At 44.5% G+C, this 26,004-nt stretch overlaps 1 protein-coding gene across 2 annotated transcripts; it reads left to right on the forward strand.

Moving 5' to 3' along the window:
- The first annotated feature begins 499 nt into the window (after positions 1–499).
- TADA2A (transcriptional adaptor 2A) lies at positions 500–23,723 on the forward strand. Of its 2 annotated transcripts, XM_057399513.1 has the most exons (15): positions 500–771; positions 1,441–1,547; positions 2,571–2,630; positions 3,264–3,355; positions 4,889–5,046; positions 6,420–6,508; positions 7,295–7,367; positions 12,788–12,851; positions 14,768–14,811; positions 15,476–15,586; positions 16,978–17,049; positions 17,646–17,778; positions 18,427–18,470; positions 20,496–20,569; positions 22,204–23,723. In XM_057399513.1, exons 1-15 carry the CDS (start codon positions 747–749, stop codon positions 22,387–22,389), a joined length of 1,332 nt encoding a protein of 443 aa, XP_057255496.1. In that variant the 5' UTR covers positions 500–746; the 3' UTR covers positions 22,390–23,723. The 2 variants fall into 2 exon arrangements, with proteins under 2 accessions (XP_057255496.1, XP_057255497.1); XM_057399514.1 differs by lacking the exon at positions 2,571–2,630.
- Positions 23,724–26,004: the final 2,281 nt, after the last annotated feature.

Consider the following 26,004-nt stretch of genomic DNA (forward strand, 5'->3'; position numbering starts at 1 on the left):
AGCAGGGATGTGTATCTGGGGTTGAAGCAGCTGCCATGTGCGTGGAGGGGCTGTAGAGCCTCCGTGGTCCCTGCACGCAGGAGCATTCCTCCTCACGTGGTGTGGGGAGAGGAATGGTCTGGAAAGAGAAACATGAATCTCAATAAATGAGAGGCAAAATTACCTTGTCAAAGTGAGACGTACTCGAGCGCCCACGGTGTAACACAGCTCTGCTCCCCGGTGGTGTGCAGCAGTGTAGAACATCACTGTACAAGTGCTGTTCAATCAGGCCTGTTCATAGAAGCTAGAACACTGAACACTGAAAACGCAGTCGACATGAACACGCTTGAGTTCTGCTCTGCTGTGTCTGTGCCACCTCTAACCTGTTCTTGGTGCTTCTTAGAGGTGCAGACCACCTTCTTGCATAACAGCTGTTCATAACTTCCTGCTCAGCGCATTCCCACCAAAAGCCTCAGTTTGGGATTGGTTTATATCCACACCACATCTCTTCTTACCTTGGATTTGATTTCTTCTTATGCACAGAAAACACCCTCAGCCACGTCAGATGGTCCCTCTCAAGAAGACTGCTGACAGCCCTTTGCTTCAGGACGCCCTGGGAGGATCTCATCTGTGAGGGCTGTGTGAGAGGACGTCTGCAGGAGAGAATACCCTTCCTGCACGTCCTGGCTGGGGCAGGGCTTATGTTGCGGGCTTTTAGGCAAGACAGGTTTTACTCAGAGGAGTAAGAACACTACCGAGGCAGAGCAATGGAGCGCCTGGCCTCCTTCGGTAGTAAGTACCATAAGATGACATTTGGAAAGAGTTTGCTGTTGCTCAAAGGCATTAGCAGCTGTCTGGGGGAAGGAGACAGAAAAGTAGTGGTGTCTGGTCCACAGGGTCACTTCTTTGATCCCGTTCTCAAGAGCACGAGTACATGAATGATGCAGTGAGAATTCAGGTCTTTTTTTGTATCTACTTTTTATAGTTGGGCTGGTTCAAATCCATTTTCTTGGGTAAAATGTGCCTTATAACTTGACAGTCTGTTTTGACTGTTTTGCCATGAACGAAACAACTTGCAGAGCAATGCTTCGTTCCTGGTTCAGGAATTTGAGCCGAGCCTGAGGTTTGGCCAGGTTACAGAACAGAACAATCCTGTGATGCCTGTGCAGCCACAGCAGTGTGCTCTTAAGAGGTACTTGAGGGACGTGGATGGGAGATTGCAGCTGTCTGTGCAGTATTCTCTGCACATAAGATCTTGGGTCTGGTCTTTGATGTACTGGATCAAATCAACCAGCTAGCACAGCTCGATGACTTGTACCAGGGGTCTGATACAGAGACTTCCCTTTGAGTCCACTCAGAGAGGTTATGTGATTTCCCTTAGGATGACTGGGCACAAGTGAATTTAGGTGACTGCAAAACTGCAGTGTTTGTGTTGCATAAGGTTTATTTCTGGGTTCACAGATGACCCTTTTGATAAGCCTCCATGCCGAGGTTGCTCATCGTACCTCACAGAGCCCTACGTGAAGTGTGCTGAGTGTGGGCCTCCTCCCTTCCTCCTCTGCTTGCAGGTGAGTGCAAGGATAAAAGCATAAGCATTGATTTCTTTGAGAAAGTCATCAAAAGCCTGTCCAGTGCAAGCTGTTCCAGGAGCACATTAATAACTGGTCTCTGTAAACTCGGATCAACACACTTATTTGCTCAGGGACAGGGAAATGACAAAGAAAATGCTGGAGAAGAAATGAGCCATGAGCAGCTGAAGGAGACCTTTGTAAGGGCATGCAGTCAGCCTGACTCTAACAGAGCATGCTGCTGCATGTCTAGGGAGGTATCGTTTCTGTCCTTTTTTATGGCATGGAAAAGAAAAGCCATCATGAAACACCCATTCCCTGTCCCCACACATTTCTTTCCCCTCCCAAATGGATGTCTGGGAAAAAGTTGCCATATTGACAAGAACTGTTTGTGACCAGATACAGTTCTTTAGAAGTTGTGTGTGTGTGATCTGATAAGCACAGAAAGTGCTGGTAGGTTTTATTATGAAATAATTAGGTTCTATCCTGTATTATTTAAAAATGGCAATAGCCTCTAAAGCTGAAAGAGGAGCCCAGATATGTAAAACATACATAAACCCATGGGTTGTGTACTGGGGATACTTGTGTTCATTTACCTCTACTTAAAAACCCACAACTGTAACTGTTGAAAACACCTGCATGCTGGTGCTTTTTAAACAGGGAACCAAGATTAAAGGAAAACTGTTTTCAATACTCTCTTGCTGGAACAATCCACTTTACAAATACCACCGAGCTTATTTCACCCACCTGACTTTGCCATAAGTATGTTGATTCACAGGGGTTCTGTCTTGGTGCAAAAGACAAGCAAGATGCAAAGATTTAACACAATTTTAACACAGAATTTCCTACTTTTTATGTTTTTTTCTAAAAGGAAATCAGAAAAAGAGTAATACCTTTTTCAGCCTCTCAGGTGGGCAGGCTTGGGTACCCAGTGGTCAGGGAATACAAGGAAGAAAGAGACAGTTAAAATGCTCTCAGGGCAGAAGTAAGGGACTAACATCATGCTCATCTTTTGTTCTGCAGTGTTTCACCCGAGGATTTGAATACAAGAAACACCAAAGTGATCATACTTACGAGATAATGGTAAATAGTCCTTTTTGGTAACTCCTACTCTTGAGCTTTCATAACTTCCCAGGAGTTGGACCCTTGCTTACTAATATTGCATTGAAAAGTTAAGTGAAGTGATGCAATTCTTTCAGTCAGAGGTTTAGAATCATCCAAAGAAGAAAAAGTATTCCTTGGAAGCAAAACAAATTGTCCACCTGTAACATAATGAAACAGCGGAGACATTTAAAACTACATCTTTGATTGTGCCTGGATAGCACAATACACCTCACTAGACTTCTTTAAGCATGTGAATCAACTTTTGCTTCTCTATTCTTGTTTTTTCTTGCCCCAAATCAATAATTTTTAAAGCCTTCAGTAATTTTTACTGTGTTTCATAGCATGACACTGTTCAATTGCAGCTGGTTGATACAACATGTAACAGTGCAGCAGAAGATCTATAGTGGCAAACTACTTTTTGCTGTAGTTGATGGCCCAGTGCCCTAAATAATTCAACAATTACTTGATCAGGTTTCATAGGACACAGTAGAAGTTGAAAACTATCAGTATTATATACTGTGTTGCCCTGTAGTTTAGAAGTAGTTCTTGCTCTTCATGTGATGGATTAGAATAGAGGATCACAGCAGTCTTACGTGCTTTCTTCTTCTCTAGACTTCAGATTTCCCTGTCTTGGATCCTAATTGGACAGCTCAAGAGGAAATGGCACTCCTAGAAGCTGTGATGGACTGTGGATTTGGAAACTGGTGAGAATTGAGTGGCTCAGCCAACTTCAGTGAACGATGAGTAGTTTTTCCTTTCATTTCATTGGATCTTGCTAGTGAATCCATCAGTGCACACTGAACGTTCAGTGATTTTCTGTGGGTGAGACACTGATTCAGCAGCTGAAGTGGCAGACTAGGGTAGCAGATTCTGTTTTCCAATCTGCTGTCAGATATACAGGGAAATTGTTAAAGGCTTCTTGAGGGATGCAGGGCACCTCCAGTGAAGAAGTTCCCTCAGTTCACATTAAAGTCCTTGTGTTTTGAAGGAGTTCAGCTATTGCACAAGGTTTTTCTGTGCCTCAGTTTACTTCTACATGAAAACCAAGTACTGAACTTCTTACCTGGGGTGGTTTCAGTTTGCTTACAGCTGACCAGCTGGGTATTGTTATTTTTGGAGCTTTCCTGTTTCTGTGTCATATTTAGGGTAGAGCACTGGAAACATTAAGTATATTTTATGTTATGTTCACATCTGTTGTCCGACAGGATTTTTATGCACTTGTAAATAAAGGAGATTGATAGTCATGAGTTCTCTCTTCTCCTTCATGGAAAAATAGCTGTATTAAAAGTATAGAACTCCAGACTCCACTGGAACAGAACTGTGAATTCTTGTGTGTACAATGCTGTCATGATTAAGACTGAAAGCTGGTTGCAGTTATGTGCTGCAAGTACGCTGTCTAGTACACTTTGCCCTACTTAGCAATACAAGTAACCTTAACTTCTCCCTTAAACATTTGGCTTTTTTCAGCCTTTACCAAATAAAGGAAAAACTGACTTTTCTTCCTGGAATCCTGTGTATCCAGTTTTCAGTTTAACAGAAATTGCAGTGATTGTTGCTGCTGGATTATTGATTGAAAGTCCTCAACTTACCCAGGCGTTTCATTAAGACGAAATAGTTCATGTTTCTGGCCAGCCACTTCTCCAAGAAAGTTTGCCAAAGATTTCTAGACTGTGTTTTGTAAAACTGTTTTGCTGTTGGAAAAAGCCTGTTTAACACTGCTGCATGAAAGGGGAAACCACTGCCCTCCAGTTAAAATCGCAAGAGAAACTTGAGAGGCAAACTGCAATTCCAGACTTCAAATTTACCATTACCTGGAGCTGGTAGAATGTATAAATGAATAGAAAGTATAAAAAGCTCTCAAATCACAATACTCAGGTTTCACACGTACAAAAGATTTGGTATATGCTGTCAGCCAGGGAGTTTCTCCTGTAAAGACAGTGAATTGCATTGCTCGTGACCACCAGAAATGTGAATTGCATTGCTCGTGACCACCAGAAATGTGAATTGCATTGCTCATGACCACTAGAAAAGGGCTGCCTGGCACTGTTAGCAAACCTGTAAGTATTGGCTCAGTGTTAGTATGCAAAATGTGAATTCAGACAGCACCACAGAGCAGTTGGCTGCACACAATGCCATCACTTTCTTGTCCACAATTACCTTTTCCCACTAGAGAAAGGTAAAAACCCCTCAGCATTTCTGTGTTCTCCATATTAAGCCTCCCCCTCTCCCCACTTCAGGCAGGACGTAGCCAACCAGATGTGTACAAAATCCAAGGAGGAGTGTGAGAAACATTACATGAAACACTTTATCAACAACCCCTTGTTTGCATCTACATTACTGAACCTGAAGCAGGCCGAGGAGGCGCAGCACAACGAAACAGCCATTCCTTTCCACCGTGAGTATCTCCTAGCACGTGCAGGGAGCTTCTCCCGAAGATCTCTGCTCTTCCAAAACTGGAATGAGCAGGCTGTGGAGAAAGGCATGCATCATACATTCAGTTTGCTTTCAGTGACTGGAATAAAGTTAGTAGTAGGGTTTTCTTCAGGCTAGTAAATCCCTGGTGTATCAAATAGACACAACTGACAGTTCAGTGGGGAAAGGGAGGGAACAGCATGGTCTGATACAAACAACAGGTTCTCAGATCCAGAAGTTCCTGCACAGCCAGTGCAATGGTCACTCACAGAAATGACCACAGCAAAAGCCTGGATGTGCATATTCATTTAAGGGACAGGCTATCTCAAAGCTAATTCACATGTGGCATGGTAAAACAGCGTTTCCTTCATCGTAAATACCAGTGTGAGCTCTCACCCTGGACTGGTTATTTTTGTCTAGACCTTGCGTAGCAATGTTAACTGAGAAGGGACTTGGGCCTTTAAAACCTTTCATCTGATCATCCACTCGGTATAGATGTGATGTGTCCTAAAATCACTCCCTTTAAATTGTCCCTCTCACACTGCTCTCTTTAAAAGTGCCTTTTCAAAAGCTTATGCTAAATTTCATCACTTTAACAGATTTCCAGTTTTCCTTAAATATAACATCTTTAGGATTCCCCCTCCCCTCCATCTAGCACCTGTTCCATTGTAAAGCTCCCCAGAATGGCTGGGTAAAGGGATTGCTTGCTATCTGGAGGTTTAAATTCCATGCTGAAGTGGCTTCAGCTAAAGCAGCACTGGACAATTTTGGTTCTGTCCCTGGCTGTTGTTATTTTATGTGACCTGGGCCAAGCCGTGTTCTCTGTGCCTCAACTTACTTAATCTGTAGCCTGGGACTTCTATGTTTCGCTCCTTCACAAGTGTGTTGTGAGCCTCAGGCCCTTATTGTCTGTAAAACACTGAGCTCCTCAGTTGGGAAGCACTGTAAAAGATCAGGGTCATGTGGCTTTAATTGCAGCTCTCTAAATAGCACCCAGAAGATGGCAGATTTAGCACCCCTCTTGCTATTAACTAAAAGAAGCTGCATGCTGAGGCCAGGTGATCTGCAGAGGTTTGCTGGGGCGATGCTGAGCTCTGAAATGTAGAGTTTACATTTTATAACCTATTTATTACCTCCGATTTCTGTGTTTGACTTTCGAGAGTCCTATGAAGATCTCAGATTACTGCCTTTTTCTCTGGGTAAACTCAGTCTTGCTCTCCATGTAATGCTGAATTAAAGCCTGATCAGGGTGGTTTTCTTCCAACTAATTATTCCCACTTTTCCTGCAAAAGAAACACCTATTTACAGAGAGTGAAAAAAGCCCTACACAACAACTACAACCCTTTATGTTTTCAGCTGCTGATGATCCCCCACGGCCTACGTTTGATTCCTTGCTCTCCAGGGATATGGCTGGGTACATGCCAGCGAGAGCAGACTTTGTTGAGGTAAGACTCCCTCTTCTCCCATTACTTTAAAGGTACTACTGAACGCAAGATCGGCAAAGCACACTTGTTTGCTCCTGCCCATAGGTCTTTACTCTTCATATAAAATGAATCAGAGGACAGGACAGTGATCATTAAGGATTTAGTTGCAGAGGTGGTGCTGCAGCCCTGCAGAGCTGTGGGCAGGCATCAAGGAGTCCCTGCCCTTGTGCACAGGGGCTCTACGGCAAGCGTGCTGCTGCCACCAGATGTCCAGCAATGAATGGCTCTTATGTAAGTGGACTAGATGTGGTGAATTAGATGCTCAGCAAAAGTGGTCAGCTTCAGCATGCTTCTGTTTCATTTGCCTTAGAGAAGCACATATGAGGCTGATCCAAAGATGGCTTGAAAGACCTGCATTGTTTGCAGTGGTTTTAGCTGTGGGCCCAGAGCCCCAGTTCCTATTGCAAAACAAGCTCCCGTACATGAAGGCATGAATTCAGCCATATAGGGGCTTGTTGGTTTTGTACATCTGAGCAGAATTTCCACCCCCATGTGGGATTCATGGAGATTGCCTGATTAATTCTCATTATCCTATCCCAGCATCCTGTTCTCATTCCAGCCATGGGGGTGCACATCATACCTTCCCTAGTTAAATCTCCCCTGTGATGTATGTTGCTCAAGGATGGAGCTTTGTACCAAACCGTGTATGAGTAAATATCTCTGGTTTCAGTACTTCTATCTGTACTGGAACTTGAGAGCCGTTTTTGACTGCTAGTTAGTGACAATCTATTAATCACTTCTGAACAGGAGTTTGACAACTATGCTGAATGGGATTTGAGAGATATTGATTTTGTAGAAGATGATTCAGACATTTTGCATGGTAAGTCCCATATTTCTGTACATTGTCTGAAAACAATGTTTCAGAGTTGCCCACACAGCATTCCATCAGGTCTCTTTTTTTCTCCACACACTAAAGAGTGAATATACATCTATTAATGATCTCAGTTCTGTGTGCTGGGATTTAAACACTGGCATTTCTGCAGTCCTCATTTTCAAACCTCTTTTGAAAGCTCTTAATCAACTGACATACAAATGGTACTTGTATAAAGAATAATGCACTTCACTCACTGCTGAAATACAGCCAGTTGTAAAGGAGAACATAACTGAAACCAGTCTCCACCAGTAGTAGGTCCCTCTTTAGGAAAGACACAAATGATGTTTTATCCAGTATAAACTCCAGAGAAAGCTTAGCTAAGTAGAAGCAAATCATCTGAGATAGGTAGCAGTTTGTCTGGAAACAGGTAGCAGCACATCCCCTTGAATAAATAGACCTAAAGGCCTATTAAAACCAGAAACACCAATGCCTCGACATTACTTCCTCTCCCTGGCTGAAAGATACTCTTTCCATCTACATAATGTTTGTGAGTATCGTAGCAAGGCACAACTTTTGTTCTATCCAGAAAGAGGAACACTTTCTTCTCTGGTGCTAATAGCCTATTTCCCCTGTTATATCTGGTTCCTTAGGTCTGTCACTTATCCTAACCTCTGTTAGTTTAGGGGATCTGGTATCAGAACAGGTATTAATGCAGGCAGCAAGCAGGTTATGCAGTTCATGTGCAACACATTGAAACTGTTCTACTCTTGAAGCTGTTTGATTTCCCTGTGTTAAACATGAACACTCACAGTATCATTAGCTGTATGTGACAACGTACTGTGAAAGGGGTGGTTGTTGCATTACTGCTACTGGGTTTCTGTGAACATATCTGCCTTAATACCAAATAACAGGAATTATTAAAATGATGTTTTAATCCATAGAGAAAAAGAGATCATGCTTTTCCCCACAGTTATAAGTACATGCAGTGTTTGAAAGCGCTGTCTTTATGCCCCAGAATTCTCCCATCTGTGTCAGGCAGTTCTAAGCTGAAGCCTCAGCACCCCTTGGAGACAGACAAATCCTGTTACATACAGAAAGTCTTTCCAAACTTAAAAAATCACTTTGAAATTTAGCAGTGCTTTAAGGAATGCAAACTCTCTTGGCTCAGACAAGGTTAGAGAATCGTATGGCAGACTCTCTTCCCTTTTAACATACTGAAACGGGGACTGGCTTGTGGACATGTCAGATTCATCAAGCCATTTCTACGCTGTTTCTTCTTATTACTATTAAAAGACGTATTTTCTTGCTTCCATGTCCTATCCCAAGTCCTGGTAAACTGAAAAAGCCAAAGAATCTCCTGTTAGCACCCAACAGCATTTGCACAGGAGAAGAATGTAAGAAAAGGCAAGTACAGACAGATCCTTTTCCTGGCATATCTTCCACGTTTCCTGCAGTGATACATGTGGAGGCTCCCTGAGCCACAGGTTGTGCTCAGGCCATTTTGACCAAGGGACCTGTCCTCCACGAACTTCACTGACTACTGGTAGAACTGTATGCATTGGGACTCCTGCTCCCATAGCATCCTGCAGCAGCGAGTTCAGCAGTCGAGTTAGGAGTCCTACAATTTCATTATGCGTTGTGTGAATAAAGACTTCCTTTTGTCTGTCAGAGCTGAGCTTTCGCCCCATAATTTCATTGGAGGTTCTCTAGTCCATTCTTCAGTCGTCTCCAGTATTTAGTATGGGATATCAGGCATTTGCCCTGTGAAAACTCTTTGGCAGAGGTTATGGAGCGTGACCAACTACATTTTTGATCTCTTAGCTCAAGAACTCTGGCATCTTCCTTCCCACAGCTGTCCTGGATCTGCCCATGTGAGAGAGTGCCTCTAAAGATGAAGCCCAGGGTCTAACCAGCTGGTTTTCTTTTACATGAGGCCTCTTGGGGACAGAAAGAGCTGGCTTCTAGAAACCTGCGGGATTAGGTCTTGCCCTTTTCCAAGTTAACAGGAAAAAGGAGCTGCATCCTCCCTGTCCCGCAGTTTTAAACATCCCAGGTGCTGACTTTGCTTCATTGCTTGAGAATACTTTGCCACCTGGTTTAGGATTTCCTGCTATAGAAAATGGCTCAGTATTTGGCTCTGACTGCAGGATAATTTCTACGGTCTCCGTTTCTTCCGTTTCCCAAGTCACAGATCAATGCTGCAATGTCTCACTCGCACATAACACACAGGAGGATTTGCTGCTTGCACTGAAATGGAATTCCCCCTTCTTTCCTCTCCCCCTCCACATTGCTCTGCTTTTCTTGAAATGGTGTAACAATCATTCCATAAAAAGCTCCGGATCGGAGCTGCTTGGCCTCTGTCTCCTGATACCATTGCATTTTCCCTGTGTCACCCTGAACAAGTTCTCAGTATTCCCACAGGAAAGAAAAGTGCAGTTAAACACCAGGTGGAAAGCCTCCCAGGCAGCCTTTTAGGAGGACCCCAGAAACCTGTGTTGTGACACACCAGCTCCTCCCACCACACAGGAGGTCACACACATTGTTCAGTCACTTCTCGAACATAAGTGAGATGGCAGAAACGGTGTGAAACCTCAGATTTCAGTTAACTTCTTGAACTGTCAACTTCTGTTCAGTACTTGCAATGTAATAAGTGCATGCAAGCATATATATTGCAGTTGAACACAAATATAATGGATGGATCAAAAGAAACAACCAGTTACAAATCTCAGTCAGCCCAGAGCGCTTGAATATTTCATGAATTACAAGTTTGCCTCAGAATGAATTATAACATCAGTAATTTATCTTTATCCTGGCTTTTTCTGCCCTCTTCTTCTCATGTAAATGATTTTCACTTCTAACACTGGAAAGTAAGTGCTGAAACCACAAGAAATGAGTGGGAATAGACTGCAAATGTGGCTGGACAGCAGGGACATTTCATTGTACAAGATACAAGGCAGTCAATGTCCTTCTAAATACTACATGAATTTATTCTTTCTCTAGTCATATTCTCCCGAGAAGCTCTGAAGGCAGGGTCCTGCTTTCCTCTAGGGAGGGTGAATTTGGATGGTAGCCATTGCACACACTGGACACAGCCTGTGAACTTTGATTGGTTTGCATTCTTCCCATTATTTGGGCCTTGCATCCCAAACAGGTTCATGAGTGTGAAACAAAGGTCTCACTCATTAGTGCTCAGAAAAGTCTGTGCAGAGCAAATGAGGCTGAAGAGGAATGAAAAGCAAAGAAACTGGTTTGGACACACTCTTGGGAAACCAAAATATTTGGATTCTTCGGAATGAAGAAAGGGGCCTTGAATTCCTGCCTATCGCCACATCCTTCCGAGCTACTCCGACCAGCTCAAAGGGCCTTATCACTTCCCAAAATGGACACTTTGAACATGGTGTCAGCTTGGATTATCTTAAGCTGCCGGTACAAACAACTGCCTCCCTAGCATAATCCATGGGGAAAAGCACAGGCAAATCATTTTCATTCATACAGCATCTCTTTTCTCATTTCAATGCAGCGTGGAACAGTGTAGTAGCCTGAGTTATTCATGCATTCCAGATTCTGTAATTGGCTGTTCCTGGGTGAATATGTCTATTAAAAACAAAAGCCCCTCCAAAAAGTGCATGTGGCAGCAAATACTAATTTTTCTGTGAGCAGAAGCTCCATTCTTTCCCTTCATTTGCTATCAGGAATTTCCTTCCCTCCCCAGTTGATCCTCATTTCCTTCAGAATCTCGTGCGCTCAGGTGCAAGCCTCAAAAGGCGATGGTTGTAGGTGCATAACTACTTGTGACATTTATAGAGATTCTCAGTGCAGTTTCTGCCTGTACTTCTAAGTTCTGCCCACACAAACCCCAGAAATCAAGTGTGAGCTGAGCTTGCAGAGGGTTTAAAGACAGAAAAATATTTCCCATAAATTGGCACTGATTCCACCGCTTAGGAAGAGATTTCATTCATGCTTAACTTGCTGCGCGTCCCGTTTCCTTGGCCCCATACTTAAACAAGGAGAAATCTGCTACCTGTGCTTGTTCTTAAATTAGGAACCTTAAATACCTCTTAATGAAAAGCTTTACAGGTCCCTTCCAAGCCAAAGCATTCGATGAGTCTTGAGCACTGGTTTTACAAGAGAGTCACAAAAAGAACTATGAATATTGTACCCCCCTCCTGTCCTCATGCATAATCTTTTCCTCCTAGATTGACAGCACATCAGGTTTGTATAAATTGAAGGGGTTTATTTGCAAGTAAAGGATCAGCAAGTGTAAGTCAGAACTGTTGTTTCCTGAGCTAACGCACACACAGCCTTTGGGCTTTAGCTGTCCCTGTTTATAAGAAAGTCTAGAACCAGATGAACTGGCAAGGAGCTTCCTGAGCTTTACACAGAAATACCTATTTTAAAATAGACTTATAACCACACTGCTTTCTTAATTACTTATTGAGAGTGCAATCAATAAAGCACCAGTATCAGGTTCGCTCTTTTAACTAGAGAGGAGCAGAATCTGGGTACTGTCACTTGGGTCAACCCTGTTTCTGCAGCACGTTGGGCTCAAAGGGGACATGCTCTTGTCTCTACAGCCTGTCAAGTCTTAAGCCTCTTCCTTCTCAGAGCATATTAAAGTTAAAAAAGCCAACCAAGACAGCAGCCAACTCCACACTTACTCCATGACCTAGAGGCTTGTGTTATTTAACAGAATGAGGGAAGGGAAGGTAGGTGTCTCCTTAGCTTTCCTTTCAAGACTTTACCAAAACCAGTTCATTAACACAGTGCTTGCAGGAGAAAGAAGCTGAAGGATTTCTTGAGTGGATCAGCCAGAGTGCATGCAGACAAGAGTTTGGAGAGGATCTGATTTCTAATGAGCATGGCTTTTTCCTGTGCTGCTTCACATTGTCATGAACTATCCTCTTTGTTCCTCTGGCAGACAGAGAAGTTTAGAAGTTAACAAGCTAGAAGTTTGTCGATGTTTTTAAGAACTGCAGCAAAGATCTTCACAGAACTCTGTCTTTCCATTGCTCTGGAGTTCTTGTTCTCTGCAAAGAAGCCTTTGTCCAAAGATGATACCTCAGCTCCTTAAATCTGACAAGTCTGCTTTTCTGGAGAAGGAATACTTAACAATTCCATGTGTGACTGAACAAATAAGTCCCAATAGTGAAACACTCCAAGAAAGAAGATTTCTTAGGATCTACCCAGGTTCATAGGTGCACGCAGTGATGTATTTGGAAGGAGTAAGCAAAAGAAAGCTCCTGCAGAAGGTTATCCTCTAGTGAGTTTATGTCCCTGTAAAATTACCATGGGATATTTGAAACAGCAAAGCAGAGTGACCATTTCAGCCTACCATGAACATAAAAGCTTGGAAATTAGCATAATGCAATGATTACTTATGCATTCTGTAATATTTAGTATTCATTATTATTATTATTACTTTGCAGCTCTGAAGATTGCAGTTGTAGATATCTACCATTCCAGGTTAAAGGAAAGACAGAGAAGAAAAAAGTGAGTTTTCAAGCAGTCACTGTGTTCCTTTGCTTCATGACCACATTTTTGTCCCCAGTGTTGTCCTAATGCTAAACATCGTTATTTCCTATAGCATCATTCCAGACTGTCCTCTATGAGATTTGCATAACAGGCTACATCTTGGATGTGTGGTTCTCCTTCTGGGCACAGATTAAGATCAGGCACATGGTTTTAGCAGTGGTACCAGCCCAGAAAAGGCAGATTAACAGACCCTGATATTTATCTGTACACAAAAGATCCCTACACACCATAACTCCTTTAAACTCTCCAACCAACTCACTAATTGGGAAAAGCCTATTTTCCAGTCCTGTTTAGTGCACAGAAGTCATGTACACAGTTCTCCTCATACTACTACCCCAAATCCACGTAAATGGATAGCAAACCTGCTAACACACCTTGTAAGTCACACAGGTGTTTTGCAGAATGAGGCTGAAACAGTACCCAAGAAACCAGTCACAAATCCAGGGCTGGGAACCACAAAAAAGAGGCAAATCTCTGTTCTTTTTGTTCCCTACGTAATGCTGAGGGACTGCCCATAATTCATTCTCTGCTTTAGGGGAGGAAAAAGTTGCCAGCCTGTAAGTAATTGCTAAACCCCTATTTTCTCCACAGAAATGGTTGAATCATTAAGTTTTCATTCTTAGGGGCCCCTAAGTTAGTTTTCCCCTCTGCGGAATGAAGATAACCACATTGCTGATGTGAGGTTGAATAGTTTAGTCAGTTCATTTGACAGCTTTTGAGAATGACTCAATGTGTTCATTAACTCCTATTTTAACTTTGGAAGACTTTGTTCAATATTTTAAATGACATCTTGCTGTATTACTCCCTGCTGGAAGAATTGGTAATTTGGAGTAAGACTCCTCCATTCCTTCTCCTTATAATACAGCAGAGTTCTGCTGAGTGACAGGTAGGAGTTGATATGTGTTCACCTTGTTCTTTAGAATTCATAGGTAAAAAAGCATTTGTGGTATAATTTCCATTCTGATAAATCACATCACACTAAAAGAAAGTGCCATGAGGCTCAGTTACATAAACTGGTGTCAGTTTTCCTAAGTTTCTACAGCAGAATGGGACAAAAGCCTGGAAAATGGCACCAAAATGCTGATGTCGCTCTCAGAAAGGCCTCTGTACATGGGACAGCAGTACTCTTTTATACATACTAAAGAAAATGGAATGATTTTGTAGAGCAGATTCCAGGCTGACCTCAATGAGCCCAGCTCTGGAGCATCTCTCCCCATTTGCAAAAGTGGGGTGTTTATCAAATCACCACATAGCAATAACCTCATGACATTGCTGCAGCCTGTGACAGATGTATTTGTCATGCACTTGTAAATCTCTTACCTGCCTTTTCGCTCTGCTCATTTCCCTGATGCTGGCAGGAGCATTTCCAGCTTATGAGTTACCCAAATCACTTCCCTCTTTTTAACATCTAACCTGTCATGGAAAAAATCCTTCCTCCAGAGGGGAAGTTTACAGTCCATCTCTCACCCTTGCTCTAGCAGCAGGACATTTGTCCCTCTCTGAGGCTGGAAATCATGTTTCATGAGACATTACCTCAGTTTTGGATGGAGAAGTTGTAAGACACCACAGATGCAAAATCTGTGCTAAAGAGGCAATTTCAAAGCTTTAAAGCAATTGTAGCTCCCTTTGTGCTTGGTGCTGTCAGGGTTGGACTAATGCACATCACCATCCAAAACTGACCCTGATTAAAGCCATGCTGCATCGCTGCATCACTGCATCATGGTTCTCAGCTGGCCAGCTCAAGGGGTATGGAGAGTTCATCTGTGTTCGGTTTTAGACCCCTCTGAATCAAGGTTTTCTCTGAAGCCTTTGCAGTTATGAGGTAATACACAAGTTAATGCCTTTTATTAATACCACTTTGCTCCTAATTACAGGATTATAAGAGATCACGGCCTCATCAACCTCAGGAAATTTCAGAGTGAGTATCAGTTGTAACTGATTAACTTTAAAGGGGCCTCTACTTGGGAAGCACAGCTTTGCATGTTCCCAGTTTCCAGTGCGCCAGTGTGGTTTATTCATGCTGGACCCTATTCAGATGGTCTGAATTCCAGCAGATTTCCTGCCCTGACCATTTCCAACCAGATGGCTCTAACTATTCCCAGCTCAGTTTTCGTTACTGCCTTGGAATTGCTCTTCAGAAGCATTTTGGGCTCCACTGAGTAGGGAGAGGGATGAAGGTGAAATACAGACCTTTTAAGTGCATCTCACTACATCAGACAACATTTAAACATCATCCTTTATGCTTTCAGAATTCTAAGGGCTGCATAATTGTGTTGCTCTGTACCCAGCAATCTGTAGTTGTGACAGCAAAATGGCCAAGAAGCGTACCAAATCTGGATCTAGGAAGTGTACCAAATCTGGATCTAGGAAGTGTACCAAATCTGGATCTAGGAAGCGTACCAAATCTGGATCTAGGAAGTGTACCAAATCTGGATCTAGGAAGCGTACCAAATCTGGATCTAGGAAGTGTACCAAATCTGGACCTTTGGGCAGATCACAGGGGCTGGTACTCACTTCAGGTTCTACTGCAGTTATTCTCACAGCAGGAGAGATAAGGAGTGTCACTCTTTTCCCTTCCCTAGTTCTGGAAAGGCGATATCCAAAGGAAGTTCAAGACCTCTATGAAACAATGCGACGATTTGCCCGGATTCTCGGCCCAGTGGAGCATGATAAGTTCATTGAGAGCCATGCATGTAAGTATCTGGAGGATTTTAGCATGTATCTTCTGCCATCAGCATAATGAGGGGTTGCATCATCTACAGTCTTTCCTAAATATATACCACTCCTGGAGGGCAGGAGGTTGTTTTTCTCCTCCTCCCCATCTACCTACCTCAGAAAAACAAATGCATTTGTGGTTTCATACATTAAATGAGCAGCAAGTGTTTTTTTTCCACTAAGCTCTGTCTGAGTTCCTTGTTTGATTTCTCAGCTGACTGAACATTCTGGTCAGGAGTTAGAAGTAATATTTTCTTATCAAAAGAGCACTGTTCATTTACTGGGTCTCTGTACCACTGGAAGAACAAAATCCCTAAAGTGCATGTATGTCTGTATTGAGAGATTGGGAGCTGGCAGCAAATGGTGAATTCTTTGAAAGATCCATGTTAAGCTATTACATATCTACATAATTATATAGTACTGTGGTCATTATGTCCCTTACCTTAAAGGGAGAGGCATTGTTCCATCACTGAATCATCTCAAGTCTTTATGCATAATCATAGCATGCATTTAGCCACATTCCAGTAGGAGTCATTATATCCTGCTTAATTCTGTGACTTAAACTGGGAAAATTGTTGCTCATTAGGAGGCACAAAGCATTTAAGCAGTTGTGACTGCATTTTCAGGACACCCTGAGTGAAATACCAAAAGCATGATCCTGCAGAATCAGGAGTCCCACATGTGAGTGCAAGCCCTGGAACCTAGTTTTGTTATTGTAGTGACAGCGAAGTCCTCAAGTTAACCTGAGAGTCAAGCACAGGCATTACCCAGCTCTCCTGAGTAGTATGAATAGCCAAATTGGAGAGAAGCAAACTTGCTCACTGTAAAACTGAGCAATGCCTGGAAGCCAGCTGATAAAAGCTAGAGGTAGTAAATACCTCTGAGCAAAAGAACATGGGTATTTCATCTTACTCACTGCAGGAAAAGAGTTGTCTGCAAGGAAAAGGTTTGGAAGGTCCTGTTATGAAAATCATAATTCAAAGACCATATTGGATGTTATAAGGAGCCTGGATGGAGGAGTTTTTCAGACCTATTGAATTGCCTTCCAGAAAACCTGTGTTATTGTTACTTACCTTGTTCAGGGTGTGGCAAAGGAACTGTCAAAGCATGAAGATAAACTTAACTTGTCCAAGCACACAAATGCTAGAAACAAGTTAAATCTGTGATCAAGGAGTGTTAAACACAGTGAATATGAGATCTGATACAGACTTGTACAGGAAGGTTAGGCTGGGCTGTGGTTCTGTGTACCTGACCCATGCAGACAAAGAAGAAACAGCAACGTTCCTGGTGCACCACAACTCACTGCCACTCCCACTGACCCACATTTGTCTTTTGGCTTTCCCTTCTGCTTGCTCTTGGGGCAAACCAGTGGAATTTGAGCTGCGAAGGGAAATAAAGCGACTGCAGGAATACAGAGCAGCAGGAATCACCAACTTCTGCAGTAAGTACCTGATGCATTATTCAGCCCATTCCCATTCATCAAGGTGTGGAAGGACGATTTTACAACATTTAGGATGTGTTGAATAAAGAGACTTCTTTGGGAAATGCCTGCCTCTTTAACTGAACAGGGCTCTAGCAACAATGCTTCAGTCCAGCTGTGCTTTTTTAAAGCTAGTCTGAGCCATCGGCTTGGAGAATGTGCTGTCTCACTTTGCAAAGAGTCAGAAAGAATACATATGTACATATTGTCATGGCACAGTGCTCCCCAGTGCTTTATCTCTGGCCACTTTCATTGCCTGTCAACAAGTGTGATGTCTGGAGAGAGGCCTAAGACCTCTACATAAACGAAATAGCCTGTTTTATCCTGGCATTGGATCATGGAAGCTTTTTTGTTTGGTTTTTGGCCTGAACTTAACAGGGGATGGGTGCAGGGTGGAATCTGATACCTTCTAATGCCAAGTAGTCGTCATGAGGGAGAATAGCAGAGTCTGGTCCAGACCTAGAGAACAATTTCTCACTTAATTCCTACTGCAGAACAACAACAGCCTGCAAATCTTGCCCAAGGCAGCTGTGAGATGTGGTTTCTGTTTGCCATAGGTGCCAGGACATACGACCACCTGAAGAAGACCAGAGATGAGGAGCGCCTGAAGCGGACGATGCTCTCTGAGGTCCTGCAGTACATCCAGGACAGCAGTGCCTGCCAGCAGTGGCTCAGTCGCCAAGCTGATATGTATGGTTACAGTAAGGCTGTGCATTTAGACCCCTCTGCTCCAGTCAGGTGCAGACAACACATTGCTCTGTGTGATAACAACAGATTCTTTCCCAATTTATCCCAGTTCCAATTAATTCAGCAGAGCAAGAAACTGGGGGCAACAGCAACAGTGCTTGTTGAAGTGCAGACAGGGAGGTGACTGGTAAAGGCTCAAGAGTCTCTGTTTTCTGTATTCTATATTTCAGGACCTGAACTGCTGTTAATAAAATCATAGAGGGAAGTGAGGGCTTTATGGATAGTAATGAGTGCAGAGATGACACTGGAGATGGTTCACATGATTTTAGATGTAGCAGCATTATTAATGTGCAGTCACCCTGCACGAGCACTTTGATTTAAGGAGTAAGCTGCACGGCAGAGGAAGTACATCCTGAATCCACGTGCTCTGACAAGATGGTTTGTCATTTCCCCACTCACTGACTTTTTGTCATCCTCTCCTTCTGGGGGTGCTGAATATGTAGGAATCCTTTCTACTTCAGATCAGGGCCTGGGTTATACAAAGTGAATCGTGTCATTATTAGAAGCTGGGAGGGGGGGAATAGCCAATACATGCAGTTACTCTTAAAGAAGAAAAACATGAAGGCAATTAAATATTTCCTTTCTTTTCAGTGATTCCGGCCTGACCCCCACGGTCCCAGTTCCTTCAAATTCAGGTAACTGCTTGATGATGATGATAAAAAGCCAGCCATGCACCAGCAGTACTGTTCTGAGAGTGGCTCTTGTGCTTGAGTGCTGAAGCATCAGTCCTCAGGCCTCATGGTTAAGCTCTGTGTAAGTCTGCCTTAATCCACAGCTCATTCCACCTGCAGATCCTGTAGGATTTTTTGCTGAGCTTCTAGATCTTTCTGGCTACAGGTGGAAGACCCATCCTAGAGCTACATTAACAAGGCAGGAAAGAATTTGCATGTGGGAACAAAGTTTTGTCTTTAGAAGACGAAGGTAATCCAGGGCTTTAATGGAGCTGTGTAGCACATGCCGTAGCAATAGGAGCCTGACAGAAGGCAGATGTGGGAGTGACAGAATGAGATGGTACAGGCTGCCTGTGCAACCTCAGTTTTCCTTTTCCATGAATATGCTTTTATATTCTTTAATTCTATAATCACAAATTATGGTGGGTTTTTTTTCCATCAAGAGAATCCCTACTTCTTTCAGTGCCCAGAAAGGAGATTCAGGGCTCAAAGCCTTTATGAACAAGACTTCTACAAAACTCCATCCTGTTTGTTGAGGTCACAGGGTAGGGTAGCACGCAATGAATTAGACTAGAATAAAGTTTTACTATAAGGCTGTTAAATGTTGCCAGGGAAAACTGGCTTCTGGCTCTGTCTCTATAACTAGTTTTTATGTGGATGCTGGTAAACTCAGAGGGGGACACTGAGTCTATATGTTTTTCCCCATTCCTGCCAGAAGCCTTGGAAATTTGGGTCAGAATACCAAGCAGTTAGTCACTGCAGTTTGCACTGTGTTTTAAATATGTTTGCTAAGATCTGGTTCTTTGGAGAGAAAACAGCATTGTGTATCTCAGGGCATGCAAAGCCCGTGAAGCAGGGACAGCATCCCCCAGCTGAAGGGCTGGTGTGAAGAATGAAACTCACTTCTTGTCGAGAATGCAGTGGCCCATGAAGGTGAAAAGCCCAAGAGAACATGGATTGTTGTGCCTGTGGAGCTCAGATAGCAGGCAGTGTTTACAGCCAGCATCACATGTTGAACAAAACCCAAACAAAACACCATATAGTTGCTAATTGAGCAAACATCCTGCATAGTGAATAAGGCAAGGCTACTGCAGGAAAACTGCCACGTGTCTCTGTAATTAAAGGCTGCATCATACTGAATATACAAGAGAGCAAATTAATGTTGTTTAACCTTACTTCTAGAGAGATCTTGACTTTACAGCAGTAATATGTTTTCTTTAATGTAGTTTGTATGCATTTCCTAGGTTTATAAGAGAGTAGAAATCAGATTCTGGCATGGCTCATCATAGCATGCTTGTTCTGGGCTATAGAAAGATGGAGCAGCACTGGGAAATACTATTAGCAACACAAACCAACCAACCTACAAGCAGGCAGCTCTTGGAGAGCAAAGTTTATGACCAACAGTGAAAGAGAGAACTATCAGTACTGTTTTGTGTCATAACAGAAAGAAATCCACAAACTGCATTGGCTTTGCAACATCTGCATCGTACTTGGGGGCATCTAAAGAACACTGCCTCATGGAGCTGTCAAATGCCAGAGAAACTGGCTGCTAATCCCAGCAATAGGTAATCCCAGCACCCTTGCAGAGCACACCCTTTCACACCTACGGGAGTCAGCCCTGCACCCTGTGCACACCCTCCATGCAGCACCCACCTCCCTGATTTGCCTGGAGGAGTGCTTTAGTCAGGAGGTTCAGCCCAGTTTAAGGAGGGTTGGTGCTAATTTGTCTTTCAGTTCCTCCTAAAAGCTAGCAAGGCAGAGTTAACAGTGTGAGAGTCTCATGTGTTCACAGCGCTTTGTCACTTCCAAACTCCTGCCTTTTATCAGATCAGTGCAGTTTTTGTTAAGCCCTGAATAACCCTGCTATAAACACTTGGATCACACTGGGTTAACATCCCGGATTGAATTGCCTCTGTGCTAACACAGGTAAGAAACAGTCACCACCAAAGTGCTCAGAGTTACTCACTGGTTTCCACGTTGCCTCCGCAGGCAGACGGAGCGCTCCACCGCTGAACCTCACGGGTCTCCCAGGGACAGAGAAACTGAACGAGAAGGAGAAGGAGGTGAGGAAAGGCCTGGAAAGATACACCTATCCGAAACACCACCTTCACAGTGCAGGCGTGCTCACACCAGCTGTCCCCTGTGCTCTGACTATCACCCCGCTTACATGCCCTGTCTATGCTTCATTCAGGTTTTCCAGTTGGCTTCTTAATTTCAGCTACTGTAGCAAATCAGCTTGTTTAGCAAAGACAGGCAGAGAGCACCGAGGTGCTATTACAACATCGACAGTGTGATCTCCTCTCTCTGTCTGTTGTGAGACTGGGCTGAGCAGAAAGGTTGTTTTTACTTAATGAACATTGTCTTTAAAACAGGCAGAGGATTCAAGGGCTTCACTGGACACATCATTGAACCTATAGCAGAGCTCTGTGTTAAAGGTATCTCCCAGCCAAACCCCAACCAGTTATGGTAGCTTTTTCCCAGCAGCACTCATGTGAACCATGGAGGCATAACAGGGGAAAGCCATGGAAAGAACACCACCCTGTTTCTGGTTTAAAGGCACATACCAAGGTTTTTGTATGCACATGTGGCAAAGAATAGAATCCGGTTTTCTTTAAGCCATGGGTTGTTAGCTCAGCCTAGTGTTACAGTTTGCAGTCCCATACCCTCGCCACAGTCACCTATAGCCCTGTTCTTTAATTCAGTGAAAGGCAACACCAGAAAACTATTGAAATAAAAGATGATTTCTTTCTCTCAATAGAACTCGTAACCTGCCCTTAACCACAAGCAGATTTCAGTGTATGTGAAACACAGATGAATTTCAGATTTCTCCCCTCTGTGTAGAAGCTGTTTCCCCTTCACTGGAGATGGCAGCATTAAAAATCAGATCACAGATTCACCATGGAACATGGCACTTCTGGCTCCATTCAGCATATAAATAATTGTGACTAGGACATTATAAAGGGAATCTGATTTCCTTGTGAGCTGAGACAGGTCTGAGTCCCTCTGAATTCTGCAGTTTCCCATCAATGAGGAACAAGCATTAAGCATTTCCTTATTAAAAGGAGGAGACAGCCACTATTTCCATCGGGAGTAATACAGCACACCAGCTAGAAGGCAGCTGGTATTTGGGAGCTAAATGGGAACACTGCAGCCCAACAGCAGGCTTTTGAAAGCAATTCCTTTTACCAGCCTTGCAACCACATCATGCCCTCCCTGCACAGTTTCCATCCCAGCCTTCCAGAGGGGGCTGTGTGCATCGCTGCTTTTGTAGAAGGGTATTAAAGACTTAGGCTGCAGGGGATTAATAGCCAGATGCCCTCCCTGGCTCTGCTCCAGCGTGCCGAACTGCTGGTTGCAAGTCTCTTTGGCATGTGTGCTTCCCTTGGTTTGCAAAGAACACCACCCACACAGGACACACTCATAGTTCCGCTCCTGCGAGCCGCCAGCTCGCTTTCATCCTCCTAGTTTAGTCAGGAATGGTTTTGAATGCAGCAGCCAACAAAGCTCCTCCCCTCCCTCCCTACCTGTGGCTGGAAACAGCTCGCAATGCCATTACCGTGTGTGTGTGTCCCTGCAAAAACACACCTTGAAGGTGCTTTCAGAAGAGTATTCCCAGCGTTACTCCCCCAACAGGGATCGCAGAGTGAAGGAGTGCGATGAGTGTTTGTGTTTATTAACTCCACCTTTTGTCTTCCAGCTCTGTCAGATGGTGAGGTTGGTCCCTGGAGCCTATTTAGAATACAAAGCTGCTTTAGTGAACGAGTGTAACAAACAAGGAGGCCTGAGACTGGCGCAGGCCAGAGCGCTCATCAAGATCGATGTGAACAAGACCAGGAAAATCTATGACTTCCTGATCAGGGAAGGGTACATCACCAAAGCCTGAGGACAGACACGGGTGCTTGGACTGGAGCACACAGACGTGAAGCAGCTCTGAAGTCACTTTGACAGCGCTGAAAGGTTTTAACAGTGTTGAATGAAGGACATTTCCCTCTGTTTAAAATCTTTTGGGGCTCTTTCTTTTGGTAAAAACAAGAAGGGAGCTGTGTTAAATTGTATGAAAACTGACATCTCTTTGTCTGGTTTCCTTTTGACTCCGCTGTTTAACACCACTGTTGTCAGAATTCCAGTGCCACATAGGGCTGGGAAGAATCATATGCCATATGAGCTGCTCTTGAATGTGAATGGGCATTCGTTTCTAACACCTCTTGTAACTAAAAAGAGAAGCATGGTACTTTCATGCTGGCAGTGACCCAGAATGAGGACAGAAGAGCAGCACATAATGAGTCACACTTTGACTTTGTGTGAGTACAGGGGTACAGAGATGCCATCCCCTCCCTTCTTGTCCTCTCTCCTAAAGCAGTAGCAGCTTTCAAAGGAGAAGACACTTGCCTGAGGGTGTAAAAATAGAGCCTGGAGTGGTCCAGTCTTTTTAACTTAATTGTGACAAAGGATGGGAAAGGACATTGCAGGGCAGCTCCTCAACAGTTGTTGCTTTTATGTGATATTAGCACAGAGCACAGCAGGAGAGCGCTGTACAAACCAATAAGCTTCATCTGCTCGCTCCCTGATTTGCGATTGTCAAGTTCTATCTAATCCCTTGGTTTAAGTCCTTGTTGCTCCTGCTTGCTGGAAAAGCTGGATGTTACAACCAGAGCAGCCTTCTGGAACGTAAGTATGAAGATGCTCAGGGCCCCGGCCTTCTCTCACTAAAGAGAGTAAGCAAGGAGCACCACAAACCACCCAGAGCACACTGCAGCCCTTTCAGGGGCCTTACTCTCAGCTTACCACATTACCCAGTTAATGAAGAAAGCAGTGATGAGCTCCAAGTTACTACACACGCACTCCCCACCCCGTCACATCAGATGATCACTGCACAACTTCAGTACAGGCCATTTGTGTTTGGAAATACAGCTGGATGATGAAGACTCTTCTTTTCAGATGCGGCTTGGCACGGTTTACTAGACAATAGAGTCTTTATCAAAGAGCTTCCATTCCATTAATGCTGCAGTAACGTCCCTTAAGTAACCTAACAGCCAAAGCAGGTGGGGTGTTGGTGCTCTCAAGTTTGGGATCTCATGGAAAAGCCTGAGCTACAGCTGTATCAATGCCTACTTAAGGTTCATTTCCCCAAGAGTAATTGCCCTGTGTACCTGAGGTGCCATTGAATGTGAAGTATTCTGGTTTGTAATAAAATCAAAATGACTTGAAACAATCTTACAGCCGCGTTCCTGGACTCTGAGTGAGACTATAAAGGTCAAGCAACTGCCTGTATCTATATCCATCAGCTTCACACCATGAGAGAGGAGAGAAATACACAACAGTGGTTGCATGGATCACTAAAAAATTACCTAGAAAATAGTAACACTTAAAGAAAAGCAGCAGTAATAGACTACATGGGGAAGATTAAGGGCTGTAGAAATCAAGACTCTCTAGATTGAACAACGAGGGAAGGGACAAAGTAAGCTGTAAATCCTTGGGAATGTTTTTCCCAGTTGTCACCAAACAGCCAAACTACTTTCCTCTTGCCCAGTCTCCTGTGCCATCACTGGTACGAGAAAGCAGTAGGTGAGCTAAATACACTGGTCCCTGCTGCAACCATCCCAAAACCTGCCACATCCCTACCCAGCAAACCTTACTGATGTTGCTGTGTCCCAAAGGGACCACAGCAGGACTCTGAGTGTGACCAAGCACTGAACTGCCCAAACCCAAGCTGAAAAGCCAGGAGAGGGAGGCAGGACATGAACCTCTTCACTCAAGGGCTTTCAAAGCACTTAAAGCTGAATAAAACCCAATGAAGAGACAAGCAGAACGACCCAAACACTGCAGCTGAGGCTCCGAGCGGGCTCAGCTGTGCTGCTGGTTTCCAAACAGAGCCCGCTTTCTGCAGGAGGCTCCTGCAGCGCACAAGGGCTCAAGCCAACACCACCAACTCCCTGCCCCTTCAGTGACAAAAGCTGCTGGTGCTTCCTCCCCTCCAGGCTGCCACGAGCACCATTCAACACACAGGAAAGGAAAGGCACGGGACAGCCCCTTATTCTCATCCCTCTCTTCCCAGCCGGGTGCACACTGCTACAGCCCCTCCAAACCACTTCCCGAGGCTCAGGGAAGGTGGGATTTGGGGACAAAAGCTGCCCCGAGCCAGTCCCTCCTCCTTTAAATCCCGGCTCCTCTCCGACTCCTCACAAAATGTCTCCATTGCTGCTGCCAGAGCCAGCTCCAGCCTCCCAGGAGCTCGCTGTCTCCTTGCTGTCATCTGGAGAGGCTTTCAAAAGGGGGATCTATCTTTATCCGCGCCGGGAAGCGCCATGCGCGGCTCTGGCACTGTGCAAGTAATTAACAATAATGGAAAGTTGGGGTTGCCATGGATATGCTGCTCTATTTACAACCCGCACCTCGCCCCAGCACCCAGCCTCGTGCGGCAGCCCGGGGAAATCAGAGCCCCATTCACTGCCTTGGCATGGGGCTTTATTCGTAACCAAGATGCTGGAATAACGAGGCAGCCAGGCGGGATGGCAGGGGCAGGGCAGAGGCTGATCCTGCCCACTGCTGAGGCAGTGCCTGGGTGCTTGGGCTGTGGGTTGGGAAGCAACTCATGGGGTTTCTATGTTGTCTGACATCATGAACATCCTGGACATGTGCTGCCAATAGAAAGCAACCAAATCAAAGCACCAAATTAGGTACCTCAAACCAGTCGTGACTTTGCTATAAAAAAGGGAAAATATAAAAGGCACCCCCACACCCCTTTTTTAGGAACTTTGCTGCCAACAGGCCTCAAGCAAAGAGAAAACAAGGAAAAACCATCAGCCTGGAGGCTGGATTTGGTGTGCTGCTGCTGTGTGGGCCTCGCACACACGGCGCTCCAGGAACACCAAACCTCATTAGCTCACTGCAGGCTCCCAGCTAGGGATTGGAGTTGGCTTAATTAGAGACTCAGGTGAACATGAAAGATTAAATATGGAACAAGGCTGTGGCCAGGCAGCTGGATTGGGTTCACGTCCCCATACAGGTACCTGCGGAACTAAGGATGCCAGGGCTGGGACGCTGCGGGGAGGCTCCATCCCAGCTCTTAGTCACTAATAAGCCATGGCAGGAGGAATGCACGGTATGAGCCCTCTCCAGGGCTGTGACTCGCTGTCATTAGCAGCAGCAGCAGCAGCACTGGGCTGGGTTTGGGTCTCTCACTGCCGTCACACCAGCAGCAAGTGCACAGGGCCTGGTGTGACTCAGCCAGAGAGGTTGGAGCTGCCACAGCAGCACTGGGGTGGATAATGCTGGTAACGAAGGCAAGAGGAGCCCTCATTGCAGTGCCTGCTCGAATTCCCATCCCATGTGCCCCGTGAAACCTAAACCTCCTTTTGGAGACAGACACCAGGGCACTGGCACGGCAACAGTGGGTAAAGGAACACCGGAGCTGGTGTGCGGAATGGTGCGACACCAAGAAGGGAAAAATCCAGGCTACTCAGTGATGCCCCATAGTGATCTCCCACTCTTCCGACAC

The sequence above is a fragment of the Pezoporus wallicus genome, unplaced genomic scaffold (assembly GCF_028554395.1).
Source record: "Pezoporus wallicus isolate ANWC-B61680 ecotype Strahan unplaced genomic scaffold, APGP_CSIRO_Pwel_v1 contig_8143, whole genome shotgun sequence".
NCBI classification, from domain to species: domain Eukaryota; kingdom Metazoa; phylum Chordata; class Aves; order Psittaciformes; family Psittacidae; genus Pezoporus; species Pezoporus wallicus.

Bases quoted from the DNA above. Each gene is read 5' to 3' on its own strand.
- TADA2A (XM_057399513.1), top strand. From the start codon at position 747: ATGGAGCGCCTGGCCTCCTTCGGTA. The intron at 5,047-6,419 runs GTGAGTATCTCC...TTATGTTTTCAG, and splicing joins AACAGCCATTCCTTTCCACC to CTGCTGATGATCCCCCACGG. The intron at 17,779-18,426 runs GTATGGTTACAG...CTTTCTTTTCAG, and splicing joins CTCAGTCGCCAAGCTGATAT to TGATTCCGGCCTGACCCCCA.